Source organism: Bombus bifarius, unplaced genomic scaffold (assembly GCF_011952205.1).
Source record: "Bombus bifarius isolate JDL3187 unplaced genomic scaffold, Bbif_JDL3187 scf7180000007991, whole genome shotgun sequence".
In the NCBI taxonomy this organism is placed as follows: Eukaryota; Metazoa; Arthropoda; class Insecta; order Hymenoptera; family Apidae; genus Bombus; species Bombus bifarius.
In genome coordinates this window covers 704,815-724,924 of record NW_022884372.1, presented here as the reverse complement: position 1 = coordinate 724,924, position 20,110 = coordinate 704,815, and the positions used below count along the sequence as shown (strand labels likewise).

Below are 20,110 nucleotides of genomic sequence, written 5' to 3'. Positions count from 1 at the left end.
TGTCGTCATATCTATCTGAGCTACGAAAATACAGAATGTGTCAATAAGAAGTATGTACTATCTAAAATAACTTGTTGCCTATTGGTTTTATCCAAAAACGTTTTAAATAAATTATGTTACATTTCAAGGGACTCATCGGATGGACGCAATGTTATTCTTTTATATCTTATATTTTCTGAGATATCAGCCTGATCTTGAGTCCTTAAAACGACAGCGTATATTTTTTCTAGTATTAGTCGATCCAGTTGGACATTCTTTATAAGAAGGTTTTAACCTATTTCTGTCCTTTCCATTAGTTTGGCATATAGTTTAACTTCAATTTGTCAAATTTAACGTATAAAAAACAAAGGCAGCGTGAACACAAGAATGCCGCCTCTCGTCTTTCCTTGTCCCTCATGCATTGAATTTGACAAATTAAAGTTAAAATATCTGCTAAACTAATGGCTTTTCCGTATAAATAGGTTAATACTTTTCTGTAGAGAATGTTACCTTACCATCTAGATATCTCAGAAAATCTAAAATATTAGAAAATAACATTGCATCCGTCCGATAAATTCCTTCAAATTCAACGTAACTCATCTAAGACGTTATTCGAGAAAATCGCTTATGTAACGAATTATTTTACATAATATTTCATATCGACTCATCCTGTGTATTCTAAACTTTCATCATCTTCTATTTGTCTCATCCCTTTCTTCCCTATTGACGCTGTATAAACTGTTTCGAAATTCGCTAGAAATACCGAAACACCGGAGAAACTCCGAAAAAATCGGATCCCAGACGTCCGATCTCGGTCTTAACCGTCGTTGAACGCTTAGTGAGTACTTACTTCCGACAGAGATTATCCAGTCTCAACCCGAAATCGTTACAGTCGCCGATCCCTCAGCCGCTGATTATTCCGTGCTCTAAACTTCGCGCTAGTGGCGGCTTGTCTGGACGTCTCTCTATCGTTTTTTCTCTTTCTGCTATACCCGATGTTCTCCCTTTTCCCGGGCGCACGGCGTTCGCGGAGGATCCCCCGGAGCGTCGAGTTTTAATTACACATATTTTTTGTGCGAGCCGCTCTTGAGGCTCGCGGTATGCGCCAGAAGGGCCCTACACGACGGCGACGTGAATATTCTGAATTTTGACGGACGCTCGACGCTTCTGGCATTGCCATCTCGACGCCGAGCGACCGCGAAATCTCGTTTCCCGCTCGTCGCAAAAAACCATTGGCCCGCATACCTCTTACCCCTCCCCAACATCCTTCTCCTCGTCAAATGTAAGTTCTTTCGGCAAGTGCGAACATTCCAGCAACCGTAAATCGTTGTGTCGACGTTTATAATTTGCGATTTGGATGTTACATTGGATCGTGGTTTTACGTTAAACAGAGTTGTATTTTAATTCTTTCGTCGTGGTACCGTTGGAAGTGCAAAGTGTTATTTTAACAGGTGAAAAAAATCTGCGTATAGAAATTTGTTTACATATGTTGTATAGTTGGTTATGCTGTAAGAAATGTGCATATATAAACGATTTCATGTTATAGAAAACGTCTACTTATCCTGGATGTGTATATATGTTAACAAATGACTGTGCGATATATAATGGCATATATGAGTGTAATTTGTATATGAGCTTCGCGTCGTTATAAAATTAAAAAGATTTTAAGGAAATTCTTGACGATAGAGTACCAACGAGAGAACCCCAGTGGCTGATACACGCCGATTTTCATGAAGTTTTGCACAGATGTTCATTAGGCCTACCTAAGAAATTAGCCTTAATTCTCTCATGTCCGTTTTTTACTTTAATGGAGAAATCAACCATCATATCCGAGCCGACACTTTTATGTAAGTGCTTATAAATCGTAAACGATAAAATATATAAAAAAAAAGTTAAAATAAAAGTTATACCGTGTCTTGACACCTATAAAACTGTACGAAAAATTTTTTGAAGAAATCACTTTACGAAAATTATATTAAAAAATGATTTCTTCAAAACCATTAATAAGTTGATACTTATTATGTTATACCGTATTTTGAGACATAAATAAAATGACTTAACGAAATCGTTCTTTTTATGTAATTTTCCTAAGAAAATGATTTCTTCCCAAAAATTTTTGCACGGATTTATTTGTAGAGTCTCTAACTGTAATTCATTAATTATAGTCTTCTGTAATTTTTGAAATTAGTAATGCAAAATAGATATTATGTCAAAAATATATTCTTTTCTTTCGCTTTCCGTTGAACGTGCTGTACAATAACCATGTTTCGAGAAAGAAACGAAAGATATCCTCGTTATACAGAAGCCGCGATTAACAATAATCTTCGTGCCTTCAGCATATTTTTAAAGGAATTAGTTAACAACCGCAATTAAGGAGTACACATGAGATGTGTTTGCAGTCTAAATGAAAAAAAAAGAACTATATTGCGTGTGGTTTATTCGCTGCACAGCTGGAGCATGCTATATATTACGAGGTTATCATAAGTAATGTTTGCAACTCCCTTCAGTAATAAAGCAACGTATAGAGACTCGTACATTCGCGTACTTTAAATTACTCCTGCTGCAATGTTCCACTTATTGCAATACACAGAAAGACAAGAATCGAGGTTTTGATCATAAAGTCGTAGGTGTATTTCGTGTTCATGAAGAATTAAACGAAGTGTCTATATGGATTAAAAATGCTCTTGTTGCAGTGTTCCACTTATTACAGTACAAAAAGAAGGTTCTGATCATAAAATCCACGAAATTAAATGAAACACTTATGTAGGTTTGGAGAGATTCGTTTTAACACACATATATGAATAACACAAGGAGATAATTTAAATAATCAGTATTATTTAAACATGAAACTTTATCTAATATATCATAGGTATAAATATATATATATATTTATTTGTGCGTTTAAATTTTATAAATAGGAATTCTCGAAATATTCGGTATTTTCGTAATTCATATGCAAGTTTCATCAGTCAATACTAAATAATATTAATAATATAAATGTGTGTAGAGTAAAAATGAAGAGAGCGAATAAAACTATCTTCCAGGGACATTTTCGTACAAACGTTTTGATTTAAACATCCGTAACACGCGATCCTCCTATTTTCACTCAAATTTTCTATGTGGAAGATATTTTTTTCAAAACCGGTAGCGAACTTTTATCTAAACCAACAAATCCTCAATTGTTGAAATCGGGATCGGCGATCATGAGAAAAGGAAAATGTACAAATCTTATTGATTTTTATGTTCCCACGCTGAACCCGACAGTCTTTTATTTATGGCCTATCGAATTTTGAATTTCGACCGGTGAGCCGGACTTCCGACATCGCCATTTCGATCACGAACAACCGTGAAACCCTGTTTCCGGTGAGCTAACAGTTTCGTGTGTCGCGAAAATATTGAACACCGTTCATTTGTCAAAACTTTCTTCAGGTACATGTGTTAACCTCGAACGTATAGCTGCAATACCATATTTTCATGATTTTGTTCGATATCGTGGATTAATTCCGCATGATTAAAATGAATTAAAATGAATTTAATTTAAGCAAGTATTTATTACATCTCCATCCGCACATATCAACGTTTTCTGATATAATGCGTAATATAAGTTTAATAATATTTCAACGGTTCATAAAATATGCAGAAGGAAAAGAACCATAACGCTATTCGGATAGTCGAGTCGTTCTCCTGGTTCTGTTGCACTTGCATCCCCCTTCCTCGTGCTTTGCCCTTTACTTCCTCTTCTTAAAAATTCCCCTCTCGTAGATGAATTTGATTTAATAACTTACTGTTTAGTTTGAAGAAATAATTCAATAAAATTTAACGTGAAATTGCTAATTTGACACAACTTTGCTAACCTTCTAAATGCTAAAATCTAAATAGATAACTTCAAGCGTAAATAATTGCGTACATATACATATTGTTCATTAGAAATCTAAATAGATAACTTCAAGCGTAAATAACTGCGTACATATACATATTGTTGACAAATCCAACGAAACGTTAAACATCCTACACATCTTATATACATCCATTCGACAGTACATTCACAATCAGTTAAATCTAATTTCCTACTACAGTTATTACATCCAACATGAACCTTTGCTCTATTTACTATACCCTTTCATTCGGTATATTCCGATCTTGCAATAAGATAGAAAACGGAACAGGACTGGACAAAAGGCAAAATTCAGTGTCGGAACGCAGCTTTTCAAGCAGAGCTTACGGAAATTCCGAGGAGGAAACTTTACAAACTACAATGACAATTATTAAATTTCACAGTGCAGCAGATGTACGTGCAAACTATTTTTAACGCTATTACAACAAATACAGATCTTTTACGTTTTATCTCCTGCTTGCTATGTGTATCTTTTTATTCAACGTGTTTCGATCTTGCGATAAGATACAAGATGGAACGAGACTAGACAAAAGGTAAAATTCAGTGTCGGGGCACAGCTCTGCGAGCACGGCTCACGGAAATTTCGAGGAGGTAACTGCACCGTTGAAATGTTTCTGGTTGAAAAGCGCGCACGAGCGCTACGCCATTCCTCCACCTTTCGAAACATTTTCAATTTACGCCACAATTTACAGAGACGTCTTTTACACGGATGCGGTGTATTTCGAGGCGCGGCCCGATATCCTGACTCTATCATTCGGACGTCCGGACGACGCCAACAAATAGTCATGAAATTCTATTTCCAACGTCGCGTCGTCGTCAGGTTAATACGACATTCTGTAACCACGAGCGCAATTCCGATGAAACTGATTCGAAAGAAAGATACAAACAGCTCGCCCCACCGTGATCGTCATTCGATTTTTTGATTTCGATTTTTCGACAAGAGTCCCCTTGCACGATAATTGAATATCTCAGAAATCAAGTTGATTAATTGTACGTTTAGTAAATTTTTCATTTTCGTTATCCAGTTACGTAATTAATATTCAGCGTAGAAGAAACACCTATCACTTATGTTTGTAAGTTTATTTATCTCAACGTGGTGTAAATGACAGTAAATTCCAAAAAGAACTAGGAAATTATTTATAGAATATCAGTACTTTTCTATATTTTTCAATTTATGGAGTTAGTCAATGTTGCTTCTCAACGACTCTTTTCACAATCCAAGGATATTAGTATAGCTACCGCAAAGTACCTATCTATTTTACAGGCTATATATCGTAAGTCTTACATTTATGGTGTAAGATCAATTTAAGTTTAAGACAGTTGATTGTATCGAAAAGCTACAATGTACGGATAATAAAATAATATACTCTATGTGTGTGTGTGTGCATATTATTTTATATTATTATTATGTTATACGTATATATATATATATATATATATATATATATATATATATATACGTATGTATGTATAGTAATATTAGTGAATCATCAAGTGACAAGTTGTAGCTACTTGTTATACAAACACTTTACTATTTTATAATTTTTCCTGTATTTTGTAAAGTTCATTTGTAGAATTTTCCACACTGTATGAGCAAACTTGTTATGCAAAATATTCGTATAAAAGGCGTTAGTCGGATTATTATTATTGTATTATTATATTACATTTTGTAACCATAATGTAAAAGGTTACTAAAGATTTTGTTTTGCCTTCCATTTTATGTTGAGAAAGGTACTGAGATTTTATTTAAAAAAGTAATATCTAACAAACGTCATTGATCAGATCGACACATTTCGAAGCGAATTTAATAAAACTTCAAAATACCGTTCAATGTCATTCGATATGGAGAAAACCGGAACAGTATTCTTACGCCTTCCACTAAACGAGATACTAGTCCGAAGAATTGCCTATTTTCATGCGGAATATTCTGAAACCTCTTAAATCCATTAGAAGGAACAACAAGAAAGAGCAAACACGATCAAACTCATTACTAAATCCAGCGAATTCCCTGGGACCCGGCTAACGATAAAAACCAACGAGACCATCATTTCTAACTTCTTCATTTTACGAGGGTCGCGATCGAACCGCAAACAGTACGAACGAAAAATTAAATAAACGTCTCGCGATTATTGCAAAGGAGCACGCGGCTGAATCTACCACGTTTCCATTGTTCGTGCAAATATCGAAGGCTAAAAGTTGAAAGCAGGTGGAAAATGGCAGAGGGAACAGATAGAATCTATTGAGCCGTTCGTTTTACCGATGGGAGCCACCGATCGCTGAAAAAAATAATGTCGTTACGATGGTATACGGTTGTTGGCATGTACCCGTGGCCGAATTATCATTATTGTGAGCGACGCTGTTTGAACATGCCGTATCAATTTGTATCGACGATGTTTACTTCTATCGTTGCTCGCGATCGATCACTGCACATAGACGTATAGATACATATAGGGTGCGTCCGAAAGTTATGTACACGAGATGATTGTCGATAAAAAGATAAGAAGGAAATGTAGAATAGAGTTTTCTCATATGATGCTCTGTTCTAAAGGAAATCGAGTTTGGAAATTCGTCGAGTATACTTGAACTTGGCAAATTACCGAGTGGATATGATCCGACAATTAGTAACAATAAACAAACGATAGGAGGTTATTCAATATGCGCGAAAATGAGGCGAAAATGTGCAATTCAGTTTTTCCGTTCAATGCTTCATTTTCAAGAAAAATGGAGTTTGAACATGTTTATTTAGGAATTGGCAGGCCTACGAGAAATTTCGAAATTTATTTTTTTAGAAATAAAGCGTCTTATGAACAAACTTCATTCTATATTTTTGACTTATTTTCACACGTAGAATCACCTCTTGTCAATTATTTACTCCCGTGTACGAAATTAACCATGTTCAAGTATACACGATACATTTTCATACTCGAGTTTCTCAAAAAAACGAAACATCGTATGACAAAATTCTATTCTATATTTTCTTCGTACTTTTACATAATTCACCTTATGTCCGCTCGTGTATTACTTTCGAACACATACCCCTCGTACAAAATTGAACAGACATACATGTAAATACACGTACTTATATATGGAAGAGGGGAAGAGCAATAGGGTGGGGCAAGGGAAACGCATCGACCATTTTCTGTCAAACGATTCGGCGAAACTGTCAGTTTTTTCGACTCGCGTGGACCGTCCAAATTCACGTGATGCTCGTGACAATCGCGAAGAATTATCGGCTTCGCGGTATCAAAACTCGAAATCGCCATGGAAGTCGCAAGATTCCACAAATACTACAGATCCTATAATTCTGGTCCTCAATGGCTGGTCCGTAGACATTTATGCGTATCTTTTTTGTCGAAAGTCGCATTGGCGAATAATAAAGTGGAGTGACATAAAATACGAGAGAGATAACCCCGTTTCAGATGAAAATGATTCTTTTTGGTTTCAGTTATACCAGTATCTGCTGGCGGATACTAAGCTGAGGCTCATGTTTAATTTGGGTCCGCAATGCGGGATCGTTACGTTCGTTACCTTGCTCATGATGTTCATCGTCATTGTCTGTTCACTTGTGGTGAGTCAGATTTTTGCTCATTTTTATGACAACGGTTCTTTTCGCGAGACAATCGGACAAAAAATTTAATACGTTGACTGCCAGCCACAACATTGGAATACTGTCAGTTATTTCAGCAGGATAATGTTACATTGTTGTATGGTAATACATTATTAGATCGTTATATTAATAATAATGTAACGCATTGTTATATTGTACTATACGACGTATGACACAAAAGAAACAAGACTGCGCCTGTAACTATTTTTACTAAACAAATTCAGAAGATTAACTAGGATCATCTTCGAAGTAGTTCCCTTTCGAGTTGAGACACAACCACATATGATTGTCCCAGCGTTTAAGACAATTCAGTTCGAGACAATTCCGTTGAAAATCCCTTCCGTTGCTTTCGCTTTCGCACTTTCTAACGACAAAAACTGGGTTAATTTGATGAAGTGGTTCAAAGGCACGAACTCAAGACATACAATCTTTATCGTAAGGCTTGGTCAATAATTGAAAAGATGTTGTTGAAAATTTTTCCAGCTTAGCAAAAAAACTTAATATTTATCTGCTTTTTCTGTCCAACATTTTTCGACCGAGCGGAAAACACCATAATTGAAGACGCATCCATTTGTATCGATTGTGAGTGTAACGATCGAGCTAATCTTGGCAACACTAATCTTTGACAGTCGTTCCTTTATCTTTTCCCTGCCACGCTTCATCCCCGAGCTATAAGTGCAGTCCAGTGCTTTTTGTGTCGCACCTCACAATATTGTTATGGTAATATTTGAAAGTATTACAAATTTTACGAATATGTTTCTTTAGCTTAAGCTCTTTAATTAATTCTGAGATTAATCTACATGACGTCACTAACAAGTATAATGTCAGTCGCCGATGACCTCTGTGGCACTCGACGTGTTAATATTATAACGACCGACGACGCCACACTACGCGTCATATGAGTTTAACTGTCAGTGTTAACTACTATAAAATTATACAAGTATATTTATTTATTTATAGACCTTAAAATTTTGTATGATATTAATCTTTTAACTTTTCAACCGTTCCAAGTTATTGAATTTTTTCTACAAACGTAACATAACAAATGTAAAACATAAAATGTATATATTTACATATTTTATACATTCTCCACGTGAAAGTTATACACGAACCTGAGTCGTTAGTGGCCTTAATAACGTAACGTGATGTATAAGAGCAAGTGTTCCGCAAAAATGTATCTAAGATGAACATATAAAAATATACGATATTATTTATGAATCTTAACTTTTCTCATTTTTATATTTATTATATTATTAAACTTTTAAGTCTAACTACCTGAAGATATATTTACAAAACTATTTTGTAACTATCTGACAAGTTAACCGTGTTGTCGAGTTAACATTGTTAAAAATGAAAAGAGCCAAAAGCTGTAAATGGATTAAGATTGTATTTTATGACAACGTATCTTGCAGGTTAGCTCGTGATTTAACGCCTCGTTGCATTACAATTGTTCTGTTAAATCGTGGTCGGTTAATTCGTCTGGATGAACGGAAGGCAGACGGATCGATAACAGTCGAGAAAGTATCGTAGTATCGTCGACAAGATGTCTCGCAATTACGAGTGTTCGTTTGCATCGTTTCCTCTTTTCTTCCTCTTTCTCTCTCTCTCTCTCTCTCTCTCTCTTCCTTTCTTTCTCATTCTTTCTCTGCGGTGTTCTGATTAGCGGAAAGATCGAAAGTTTTTATCGGCGTTGAACGGCGAGAAAGGTTAATTTGATCAAGCACGAAGTTGTAAGCACGTCGAGCATGTTCGACTTTATTTAGCACACTTTCATATTGAGATTCGAAATATTCTTCATTTCTTTAAGCAGCATTCCAACTTAAACTTTTAAGAGATAAATTTCTGTTCAATAATTTCGTTAATGATCTCATTATTATAAACGTATCCCTATATTATTAAACGAAGATTAAAAATTTTACTTTATATTATTCTGTAACTTTAATGTCTTCTTAAATCTTATCGTGTTATATATTGTAATGTTACACGACAACAATAAATAACTCAATTATTGTAATCGTCAATTCCTAAAATAGGAAACTAAGAAGATGATATCCTGACTTGATTATTTTAATTAAAATATCAAGCAATAATCTTTATATAGATCAGAGAGACGATAACAGAATGACATTCGATAAATGAAATATCATGTAACCTGAGAGATTACACATCTATGGTTGCTGCAAAAATAGAACTTTACAAATTGTAGAACAACTTTATCTTTTACAAATTTTCAAATTATAATATAAAAATCTGGAAATAGAATGTTTAGACGACGAATGATTTCGTCTTGACGAAATTAATTTGATGTTTAACTTTTGCGTGATTTATATATGTTACGAAAATACGCCAGTCTTCCGATAGATCTAATAATATTCTACATATTTAAAGACACCAAGTTATTCATTTTCATGTATCGATCCCAGGCTGCAAAAGCGATCATCTCGAATCAAAAAGTCTTCCTGGAATTACAAAAAGAAGCGGACAAGGTACGGCGAATAACAACATGTTGAATTCATTTTGAAACGAAGTGTCGCTATATAGGGCGTTTCATTTTTCGAAAAAATGTTTCAAATAAAACGGGACCGTCTTGTGATAAACACCAGATTTGTCTATATGGGTGGCATTTTTCGAGATCTCAGCATAACTTCTGTTTCCTTAAATGAAACTATAGAATTTTTTATACGTGTCTCGATTTAGTTTTTAGTCCTCTGTAAAGAAGTATCAAAGTACTTTTATCTGAAAATGCGTAGTTTAAAAGATGTTTCAATGTTAATTTCATCAAATTGAGAAAAAGAAACAAGGAAAACATAAACGCAAAAGCTTTGCGTTATCTTTTCTTGTCTTTCATACGATAAGTTTTACAAGATTAAATTTAAAATATCTTTTGAACTAAACACATTTCCACCCAATTACCTTGTACCTTCTTCTAAAGAATTACAAACTGCATCGAGTGGTGTACAAAAAAATGTATAGTTCTATTTAAAAAACACAAAAGATATATCGAAATTTCGAAAGAACGTCCAAATAGATAAGATTTGCGAGGATCATAAGATGCTTCCCTCGAAACAAGAGTTTTATTTGTATAATTAATAATGGTAAATTTATCGAGTATGCTTTATTTGAGATGCTTTTTAGAACAACGTATAATTCAGCAGATAGTTGCGTGAATTGATTAAAATGGGACCCAATCTATATACATATAATCGTGTTTAATTTACAGAAAATTCCGCGGAAGAAAAGCATGGCGGACATCAGACCGATCTACAATTGCATTCATAAGCACGTAAGTTTGTTTCGGGTCGGTGCATCATGCCGAAAGTGCATTTCGTTGTTTTGCCTTCGTATAGCTTCGAAGTGTTGGTCGGCACGCGGACAACAATACGTTTACGGTAAATGGTAAATTGCTTTCTGATTTCCAGCTGCAGCAGACCGATGTGTTCCAGGAGAAGACGAAGAAAATGGTAGGTTGTTCTACACTCGAATAAATTTCTCCCCTCTTTAGAGTTATGCGACTTAAGCCCTCTGTATTTCGACAGCTCTGCAAGGAACGCCTGGAGTTGGAGATTCTGAGCAGCAGAATAAACTGTATCAACAAACTGTTGAAACCTGAGGTAAGACGTTTAAAAATCCGCCTGTTGCAGAACAAGACATGAAACAAGGCAAATCGTGTTTTGCTTACAAACAAAATACGATTTGTCAAATATAATAGTTACGAAAAATATTCGCACACTATTGTATTTATCATAACATTTACGAACTAATTAATTAGATTCAAGTGTATTAAATTTCGTATAATTCAATAGTAATTTCATATGAATACAAAAATTTGATGCCGTGAAAATGAAATGTAAAAGCTGAGGAAAAAAATGGGAGATAACAATGTGTGCCAATACTTTTTGTAGACACTGCGATACGAAATAATAATATTTAATACGTTAGTACGCATTTTGTCCAGTTTGTGCAAAGGAAAATGTATGTCACAAAGAAACGTAAATGCGAAAACATATAATATACCTTGTATTAGTTGCATCATATGAAATATCACATTTTTAATGAGTTGTGTTTTACTGAATTCTAAGGAATATTCGTTTATGTATATAAAAGCTAAACAATTAAAATTATATTCGAGATAAAAGCTTCTTAAGTTTCGAATGATTGTAAATTATAACTTTATAATTCGAGGTCTTTTGTTTCTTTCATTGTCGTATCAAATAATTAAATATGTGTAGTTTATTTTAACGGCTACTCACTTAATCTCAAAATACTTCTTTCTTCTGCTATTGATACGATACAATCTGTTTTATTCAAAAATAATTTATAATCTGAAAAATTTTATAAATATTCGCGGATATTATCTGAAAGAATTAAAATTTGATCTAAATTTCGCATTTTACTCTTAACACACCTTTATTCCATTTTTTTCCTTATCTTTTTTATCTTCTGTTCTTCTTGTTTAATTTACGAGGTAAAAAGTTGCTATTGGAATTTTCTAATTAATATTAAATATATGAGTCGAACGGGATATGTAATAGAGGGATGCTCTACGCTTATTATACGCTTATTAATATTTTAAGAAGAGAGTGCATGTAACCATTAGAAAATCGTGAAAATCTCGCAACTTCATAAAAGAGTATGAATTAATCGTTTAGATTACTTAGATACTTTTGATGTGAAATTTTTTATATAATTTTCTTACGAAATTTGAATCTATCTAAAAGAGTCATTAACAATTCAAAAAATAGGATGGGATTCCTGCTATCTATTCTTCATGTACGTAGACATTGTTAATTAAATGAAAGATTCACCATTTCATTACTTCAAAGTAGTTTGATATTCATTCACGCCGCGACTGGAACGTGTGAAATCACCTATCGACTTAATAACGTATAGCTGCAGGTTGAATAGAACATATATCGTTTAATTAGCATTTAATTCCTATAATTAACATTCAATGTTCTCTTTTGACGTTTGAATATTTTGCTATCAGACAAGTACTATTATTGATTCCATATAATGGTATAAGTATTACCATGTTATGATAAATAAATTTACTGTAATATTACAAGAATATAAAAATAAAAAGGTAACTATAAAAAGTATATGCAAAAGGTAGATATAAAACGAGTTTAAGGCATAATATTAATTAAGCAAGCAACAGGCAGGATACTTGGGAAAAAGTACTTACATCCTTATGCGTATAGATGTAACAGAAAGACAAATTTATTTAATGCTAACGATTGATATTAAATATCACGTGCAATATAGTGTCTTTAGGTTATATACCAGCAAAATAATTTAGTAAAATGATGGCATATTTGAGTAAAGCAGCAGTGAAACGTCAAATTCTATTCTTTTCTTCGCTTTATGAACAATTCGCTACTAAAAGATTCACAAGTTCCCTGGGTCATCAGTTGGTTATATATGATAGTCAGCGAAACTGAAACTTCCATCGAACAAATAGAGATATTCTTTGCAAAAATTGTTCAAATAAAATGGATACGAGTAAAGACGAAACTGTCAAAAAATTCAGTACAAGTGGAATTTTCCTCCGATTAAATTTGCCAACGTAATTTTCCTACTCTTCCAGTTTAAAGCTCTGCCAAAACGCTTACTTACCGCTGGGCACGGACCGTGTTGAAAAGTCGAGTAAAATTTCAAAAAAATGTACCCACTCTTATTCCGACCGGGCGAGTAATTATTAAACCCAGTTGGTTCATAAAATTCTATTTTACGTGTTTTACAAACGTCTCGTACGGTCGCTAAACTTCGAACTTTACAAAGAATATCGCACCACTGTGACTTTCAAGTGTAGCCAGAGAAGCGCTAACAACCACATACCCGAAACCAATTGACCGACGCAAAAATAGAATCAAACTCGCCTTTCAACCTATATCTCGAACTTTCGTGGCCCCACGAATTTCCTTTACGATCTATCTTTCCCTTAAACGATTGAACGTGTTACGAGACTTCTCGAGGAAACACAAAATCGAACGAACGGAGAAAAGCTTCTGATCACACGTCAGAATGTACAAAAATTATGAATAGTCCGACTATAGACAAAAGCAATATCTTTTTATACATACAATTATTAAAAATAGATCCAACAGATTAGAGGAAATAGAAATTTTTCAAAATTCTTTAGAGGAAAGTTTCCGAATCGGCTTTGTAAAGAAATTCTTTGCTATGTTTTAAAAAAGAATTTTCTAGCTGAACTATGATAAGTCATTCTTAAAATACATAGAACGTTTCTAGGTTTTAACGAACCTCCTAGAATTTTTCATCTTTTTTATGTCATATTTTATCGTCGAGATCTATACAGTAAGTTATTTTTCATTTGCTATCGTCATAACATAACCGATGATTCTAAAACCCCACAAAATTTGTACGTCAAATAGGTCAATATAATATATAGTTATATATATATATATATATAATACAACTATCACAAACAGTCTACTACTACTACTACTACTACTACTACTACTACTATTACTGCTACAAGGTACAACTATCTAAGTCGTTCGAAAGAGTTTGTAAAATTATTTTGTCTTCTTTACCCTTATTATTCTATAAAGTTTCCTTTATCAGCCGCTATTTATACAACTACTGTAAGATACCAGCTAATTCAAGGAATTAATACAACTATCAAAAGAGCTCTTAGGATGTTCCTCGCGAATCTCCTTTTTCATTTAACTTCTCGAGCGTCGTACAATGGGATTCTCCTTGCAATTACGTCAGCTATCCTTTCATCACATTTTTAACAATACGATGGCCACGCTAATAGACAGAATATATCACGCAGATAAGACGTATGATGTTCATTCAGCGGTCGCGTGACAACTTAACTTCGCTATTCAAGCTCGGCAGGTCGCGCGTTCAACGGAATTCGTCGCAAGAAACGAACGTCGGCCACCGTGCAGGGGTTGTAGAAGGTTGGAAAAAGCAAGATCTCACGGCGCGATAATACGCTAGCCGTACGAACGAGCCTGTGCTTTTCAAAATTAGATTAAAACGATTAAAAGCTGCCCGTAGCCCAGCTGCGACCAAAAGGGACGAAATGCGATTTTCATCTTGTTAATTAGGACGAACTCGCGGAAATTCGCGCGGTTTCAGATATACATCGCGCGAACTTAAAGTATATCACGCCGACGGGCGTTAAAAGTGTCTGAAAACTTTTCTGTCCACGCCAGACAACAACGAGAACGACGATCGCGACGACGACGAGACGGGATTTAACGTTTACAGTTGCGTTTCATAAGACAGAAATTGTACAGGGAAAAATGTATTTTAAAGACATGAACATTCGCTGGAGTTTCTATTTATGACTGTGATTGAAGATTTAAAGAGAACGTATTAGAGTTGTATTAAAGTTGGATTTTTTGTTGTACATGAGATATATAGTATCTATAGATAGTACATATCTTATTCTATCTGCCAATTTCTTTTTCCTGTTTTTCTGTTTCCGATTTAACACAAGCGAAAGTCAACAATTGTTGTGAATTGTGAATTGTGGCTTTATTTTATTTTTAAAAAGAGAAACAGAAAATATGTCGAGGAGGATATTCAATTTCTGTATTGTATAAGTGATATACCTTAAAAATATTTTTTTTGCGTTTTAATAACTTTTATCAATTGAAATTTTTCTGCAGGCTCTATTATGCATTTATAGGGAATCTAAATTTAAATATGCAAAAGCGTATAGAATGAATATCCGCAATAAACTTCCTGTTATAGTATTTAAAGAGTGTGATGAATCTTCATTTAGGTTTCGCTTTTCTAGTTACGTGAAAGAATATGCTTTATCTTGTTAATTAAATTTATAGAAAAGCTGGATTAGTAAGATGCAAATGAAATATAAATAAAACGATCGGTGTAAAATATAGAAACTAAAATATAGGCAGCAATTTGTAATTTTGCATTAATTGAATTTGTTACGAAACTGGAATGAGATATAATTCGAATTAACAAAGTGAGTAATGAGAAACGTAAAACTTGAAAAACAGAGAAAACGTTAAAGAGTTTATTGAATTTAGGATTGTCCTTAATATCTTTGCATTAGTTAAATCTATAAATAAATTGAAATAACAAGATGTAAACTAAAAGCTAACAAGGTAGTCAATGTAGAGCGTAGACGTTAAAGGAGTTGGGGGAAGTTGGAAAAATGTTTCGAAGGAATATAATTGAGTTGCACGGAATATTGACAAGCAGCATTAGTCTTTTCTTGTTTATTCTTCACATTCTAAATTTACTTTCAGCAAAAGAAATAAAATCTCGAAACTTCAATTTCTACCCTGTAAGTCTTCGCAGAGAAGCTCCTCCACTGTTAGATAAAATCAAATTACCAAAAAAACCATTGCATTAATAAAATAATGTTATAAAATTCTATTGAATGATACAACTTCTTGAGAGGAAAATTTCATTCTATTTGTAAAAACTCGATCGCTGTCAAACGTAACGAAAGCGTGAATTTAACCCTCGCTTACCTGTCCTTACTTAATCTTTCGAATTTCAAAAGTTAATTCCTGGATAACAATTGTCTGAAAGGAAACAATAATAGTACTTTGAAAAATTTCTATTCCGGTTGGTAATTTCTTCGGAAGAATAAAAAAGAATATGATATGTTACATTATACGAAACTTCTGCCAAAATTAATAAACTCTAGCGAAGAAAAGCGATAACTAAAATTACCCATGCGAATTTCGTAATCGAAAGTACTGAAACTAAAATCGCTAAATAATTCAACTCGAAAGGATTAAATAAAAGCGATACCATGCCAAAAAGATTGTAGAAGACTCGTTAACTTGCTTCGTAGAAAGGAGAAAATTAAAATTATCTCGAGCTACCTAAAAATTCATTAATCCAGCTGCTATCGTTTCAAAAGAGATACTTCTGTTCAGAGAAATTCGCGTATGCATGTTTCAGGCGCAGACTGAATGGCGGCGGAGCAGGTTACGAAAAGTGTATTATCGTCCCATTAACTCGGCCGCGTCGAAGTAATAGCCGGCGGCGTAACAATGTAATTAAGCAAATACAAATGCGTCCAATAAAGAACGTACAAATTGCATCGACTTATTACGCGCAGACGCGTTATGAGTTTGCGATGCTCGTGCATGTACCAACGGTGAAAACTTTCGCCACGTCTGATCGCCACAAGGGGCATATTAAAGCTTCGTGCTTGTTTTATAAACAGTATAACATTCTTTTATGTGCATTTAACACGAATCCGAAACATTGAAAATTATCGTGAAACATCTATAAATTATGCATCTATCGAAGTATAATATTCCGATAAGAATAATTTTCGATTAGTTTTAGTAGTATTTAGAAGTATCATAATTTTCTAGCGGTGCCACGTTGACACTGCCGTTACTTGTAATTGTGAATAATAAAAATTCCAAATTGTATCGAAATTTGACTTTTTACGATTTAAAAATTGCAAATATAAAACGTGGATTTTATAATAAAATGTATATAGAACTATACATACATATATGTACATGTGAAGAGTCCATAGGCAAAAGGGGAAATGTCAAGTTCTAGTATTCCTTAGAAAAGGAAAATTCATTTTTCAATATATAATAGTCACAACTTCATATTTTCATGGATGTTATATACATATAAATGTATATATGTATAATATACATATATTCATAGACATTATATAGAAATAAAACATTATAATCCTCTGCATCATCTTCAACTTTCGCTTATAATTTTAAACAATATATGACACGTTAAACTGTGAAAAATGAAAAATACGCAGTACCCCCTAATTTCTTATAACTACTGTAAAATTCAGAAAATTTTAATGCAAATTAATGCGACACACCCAGTGTTAAAGAGTACATACAACAGCATACGAAAAAATGTTAAACTCAAAATTCGGCAAAATTCGCATTCCCCCTTTTCCCTGTTGACTCTTGGCATGTATTCAAGGAAGAAGTGCGAAAAGCTTTCTGTTTTCGATTTATGAAAGACTGCGTAAAATTGGTCATGAATATGCAAGTTAAAAGAAGTTTTTTCTCTAGTTTTATTATTCCTAGCATTTTCTACGTATGTAAATATACAGGCTAAGTGTACAAAATAAATATTTTATGTACATATTGAAAATAAGGACTTTATTTGATAATTGACTGTGGACTTTTGAATAATCAACTATAAAAATCAACTATTAAAAATTCAAGTAATTAACATTGTTTATATTTCATTAAAATATTCAATTGTAAAAAATTGTTCTCTCATTTACGTAACAATACCTGATAGTTTCTAATTTCTACAGTCGAAATGTCCCCAATTTAACCGTGCCTTAATTTCATTCTAAATTTAACCACGAATCAATACACACACGTACACTAATCATTCTCGTTTTCTTTGGTGAAAACAACTGTAGATTCAACAAACATTGTGCCGATTTTGAACAATCGATATCATTTCTTCAGCAGAATTTACAGAATCTGATCGATTTGATAAGTGAATCGAACAATTTTCTCATTCTTTCTCTCTTTTATAGAGCCCACAATCTACACGTTAGGAAACAATCGAGTAATTCTCGTGCTCCATTTAATTTGATTCTTTTGATTTTAATTTCTTTCTTTCTTTTTTCCTTCTTTTCTTTTTTACATTTTTCACTAGCACCAACTATATTTGTACTTGCAGGCTATAAATTAAGTTTATATTCAAATCTAAATTACATGTACTTGACTTATATCTTTCGTGTATAGAGATTGCGATATATAAAATAGTTGAAAAACATTTTTAAGATATTTTATTTTCAAAAGATGAAAAGAAGAAGTTCCAATTAGTGAAAGAGAGAATCAATGGACAGTAGTAGAAAATTGAAAAATAATTGTGGAAGATGAGATTCAAAAGAAACCATGAAAGGAATGTTTAAATATACGTATATGTATATCAATAATCTTAATATTAATATCGGAAAAATTCAAAATGCATCCAACTATTCTAAAAATCTCAATACTTTGGAAAACGGTAGCTTTACAGATATTTCTCTTGGAATAAACATTGTTAAGTTTGATAATGAAAAATATTCATTGAAACGAAATTTTCGTTCGCAAACTATGCGAGATGCGAATAAAATTAATTGTTAACATACAAGTACAAATAATTGATTTAAAGATTTCCTTTTTTTTCGAATTTCACTATTTCCGACAATTTCTTTCGACCGTATTTTTACTCTTCGTTAATTCCTTAACATTCCCCCGTTTTTCAACAGTAAGTGCGCACAATCGAATCTCTTGTCATCAATGTACAAGTATAAATCATACTTAAAGGTTTCCTTCGTTTCGAATCTCGCCATATTCTACAGCTTCTTCTCCATCCTACCAATTTTCGTCAAGTCCTTAAAACTCCTTCGTTCCTCAACGGAGAACACGAAATGCGAACAATCGAAACTTTGATCAGTAATGTACAAACACGGAACATCGTTAGCCGCGCGAATCAACTTCTACGTTCAGCAGCGTGCATAATTCATTCGCGCGTTTGACGTATGTAATAATAGAAACAATAGGACAACAGGCCACAGTAACGCGACAGCAATAACTCATCGCTGTCCCTGTGTGCATAACTCCTCGGCCCGGCTATCTTTTGAGACACACCATCGTTGTGCGTTGTTGATTAATCAAACCGAATAATCTGGTCGAACTGAATTCAAATAATACGCATCCCTCTTACTCCCTTCCTCTTCTTCCTACTCTGCCGACAATTTCGACCATCCTGGCGTAAACATTAATAACCAGCGACACAGAGAAGATAGGTAGTTAGTGTTCAGTGCTGCAATACGAAAGAAAATTGTTTAGGAAACTTCATACATTTCACTTGTAGATGGAATTTTTTAAAAGTAATGTTTATACATTTATGGGTGAAATATTGAGCAGCATAAAGAATTATTAATGGTTGACTAATGTAATTTTTATGTTACATTGCTATATAATTAAATAAAATGGAACGTTAAGAAAGGAAATCAGTCTCGATTTCGGTAGTAAAATAGACAACGTGTTATTACTTTTTGGAAAAAGAAAATAAATATTAATAATTGTGATTTTTAGTAATTTTAATGATAAAGACTTGCAAAATGTAATATTTTATTTAATTTCTCAATTTATATTTTGCACCGTACATGTTACAGATTTTTACGTGATTTTATTACAATTTTTTAATAACGTACTAATTCCTTCAGCAACAATATTAGTGCCAATAATTAATAGTATTGATATTGTTTCATCGAACACCATTATTCGCTAATTCACTGAATCATTTTCTTTTCTACAACAAGTCGTCCATTTCCACCAAATATTAAATACCACCTTTGAAGGTCATCCGCAAAATTTCAAATTGCCGATTGTCTTAAGCCAAACCTTCTTAAACCTTTTTAATACGCGATCCTATTTTGTTCAGAAAATTTTACGCGAACTTGGTTATATACGTAAAAAGATACATAAAATAAATATACAAATAAAACATTAATTCATGATAAATCAAAGAAGTTTAATTTTAAACAATTCTTTATTATATTTATAATTGTATCACTTATCGCCACTTATTAGGATAAAACTAAATTTACATACTAACGAGGCAAACGTGCTTAAAGAATTAAATCTTGGGTGAATATTTGA

At 33.3% G+C, this 20,110-nt stretch overlaps 1 protein-coding gene across 1 annotated transcript; it reads left to right on the top strand.

The window, feature by feature from the left end:
* The first annotated feature begins 6,856 nt into the window (after positions 1-6,856).
* On the top strand, positions 6,857-16,836 carry LOC117205519. Its single transcript, XM_033443989.1, has 7 exons — positions 6,857-7,195; positions 7,320-7,421; positions 9,878-9,967; positions 10,702-10,764; positions 10,901-10,942; positions 11,018-11,092; positions 16,404-16,836. The coding sequence occupies exons 1-7, from the start codon at positions 7,136-7,138 to the stop codon at positions 16,476-16,478; spliced, it is 507 nt and encodes a 168-aa protein (XP_033299880.1). The 5' UTR covers positions 6,857-7,135; the 3' UTR covers positions 16,479-16,836.
* Positions 16,837-20,110: the final 3,274 nt, after the last annotated feature.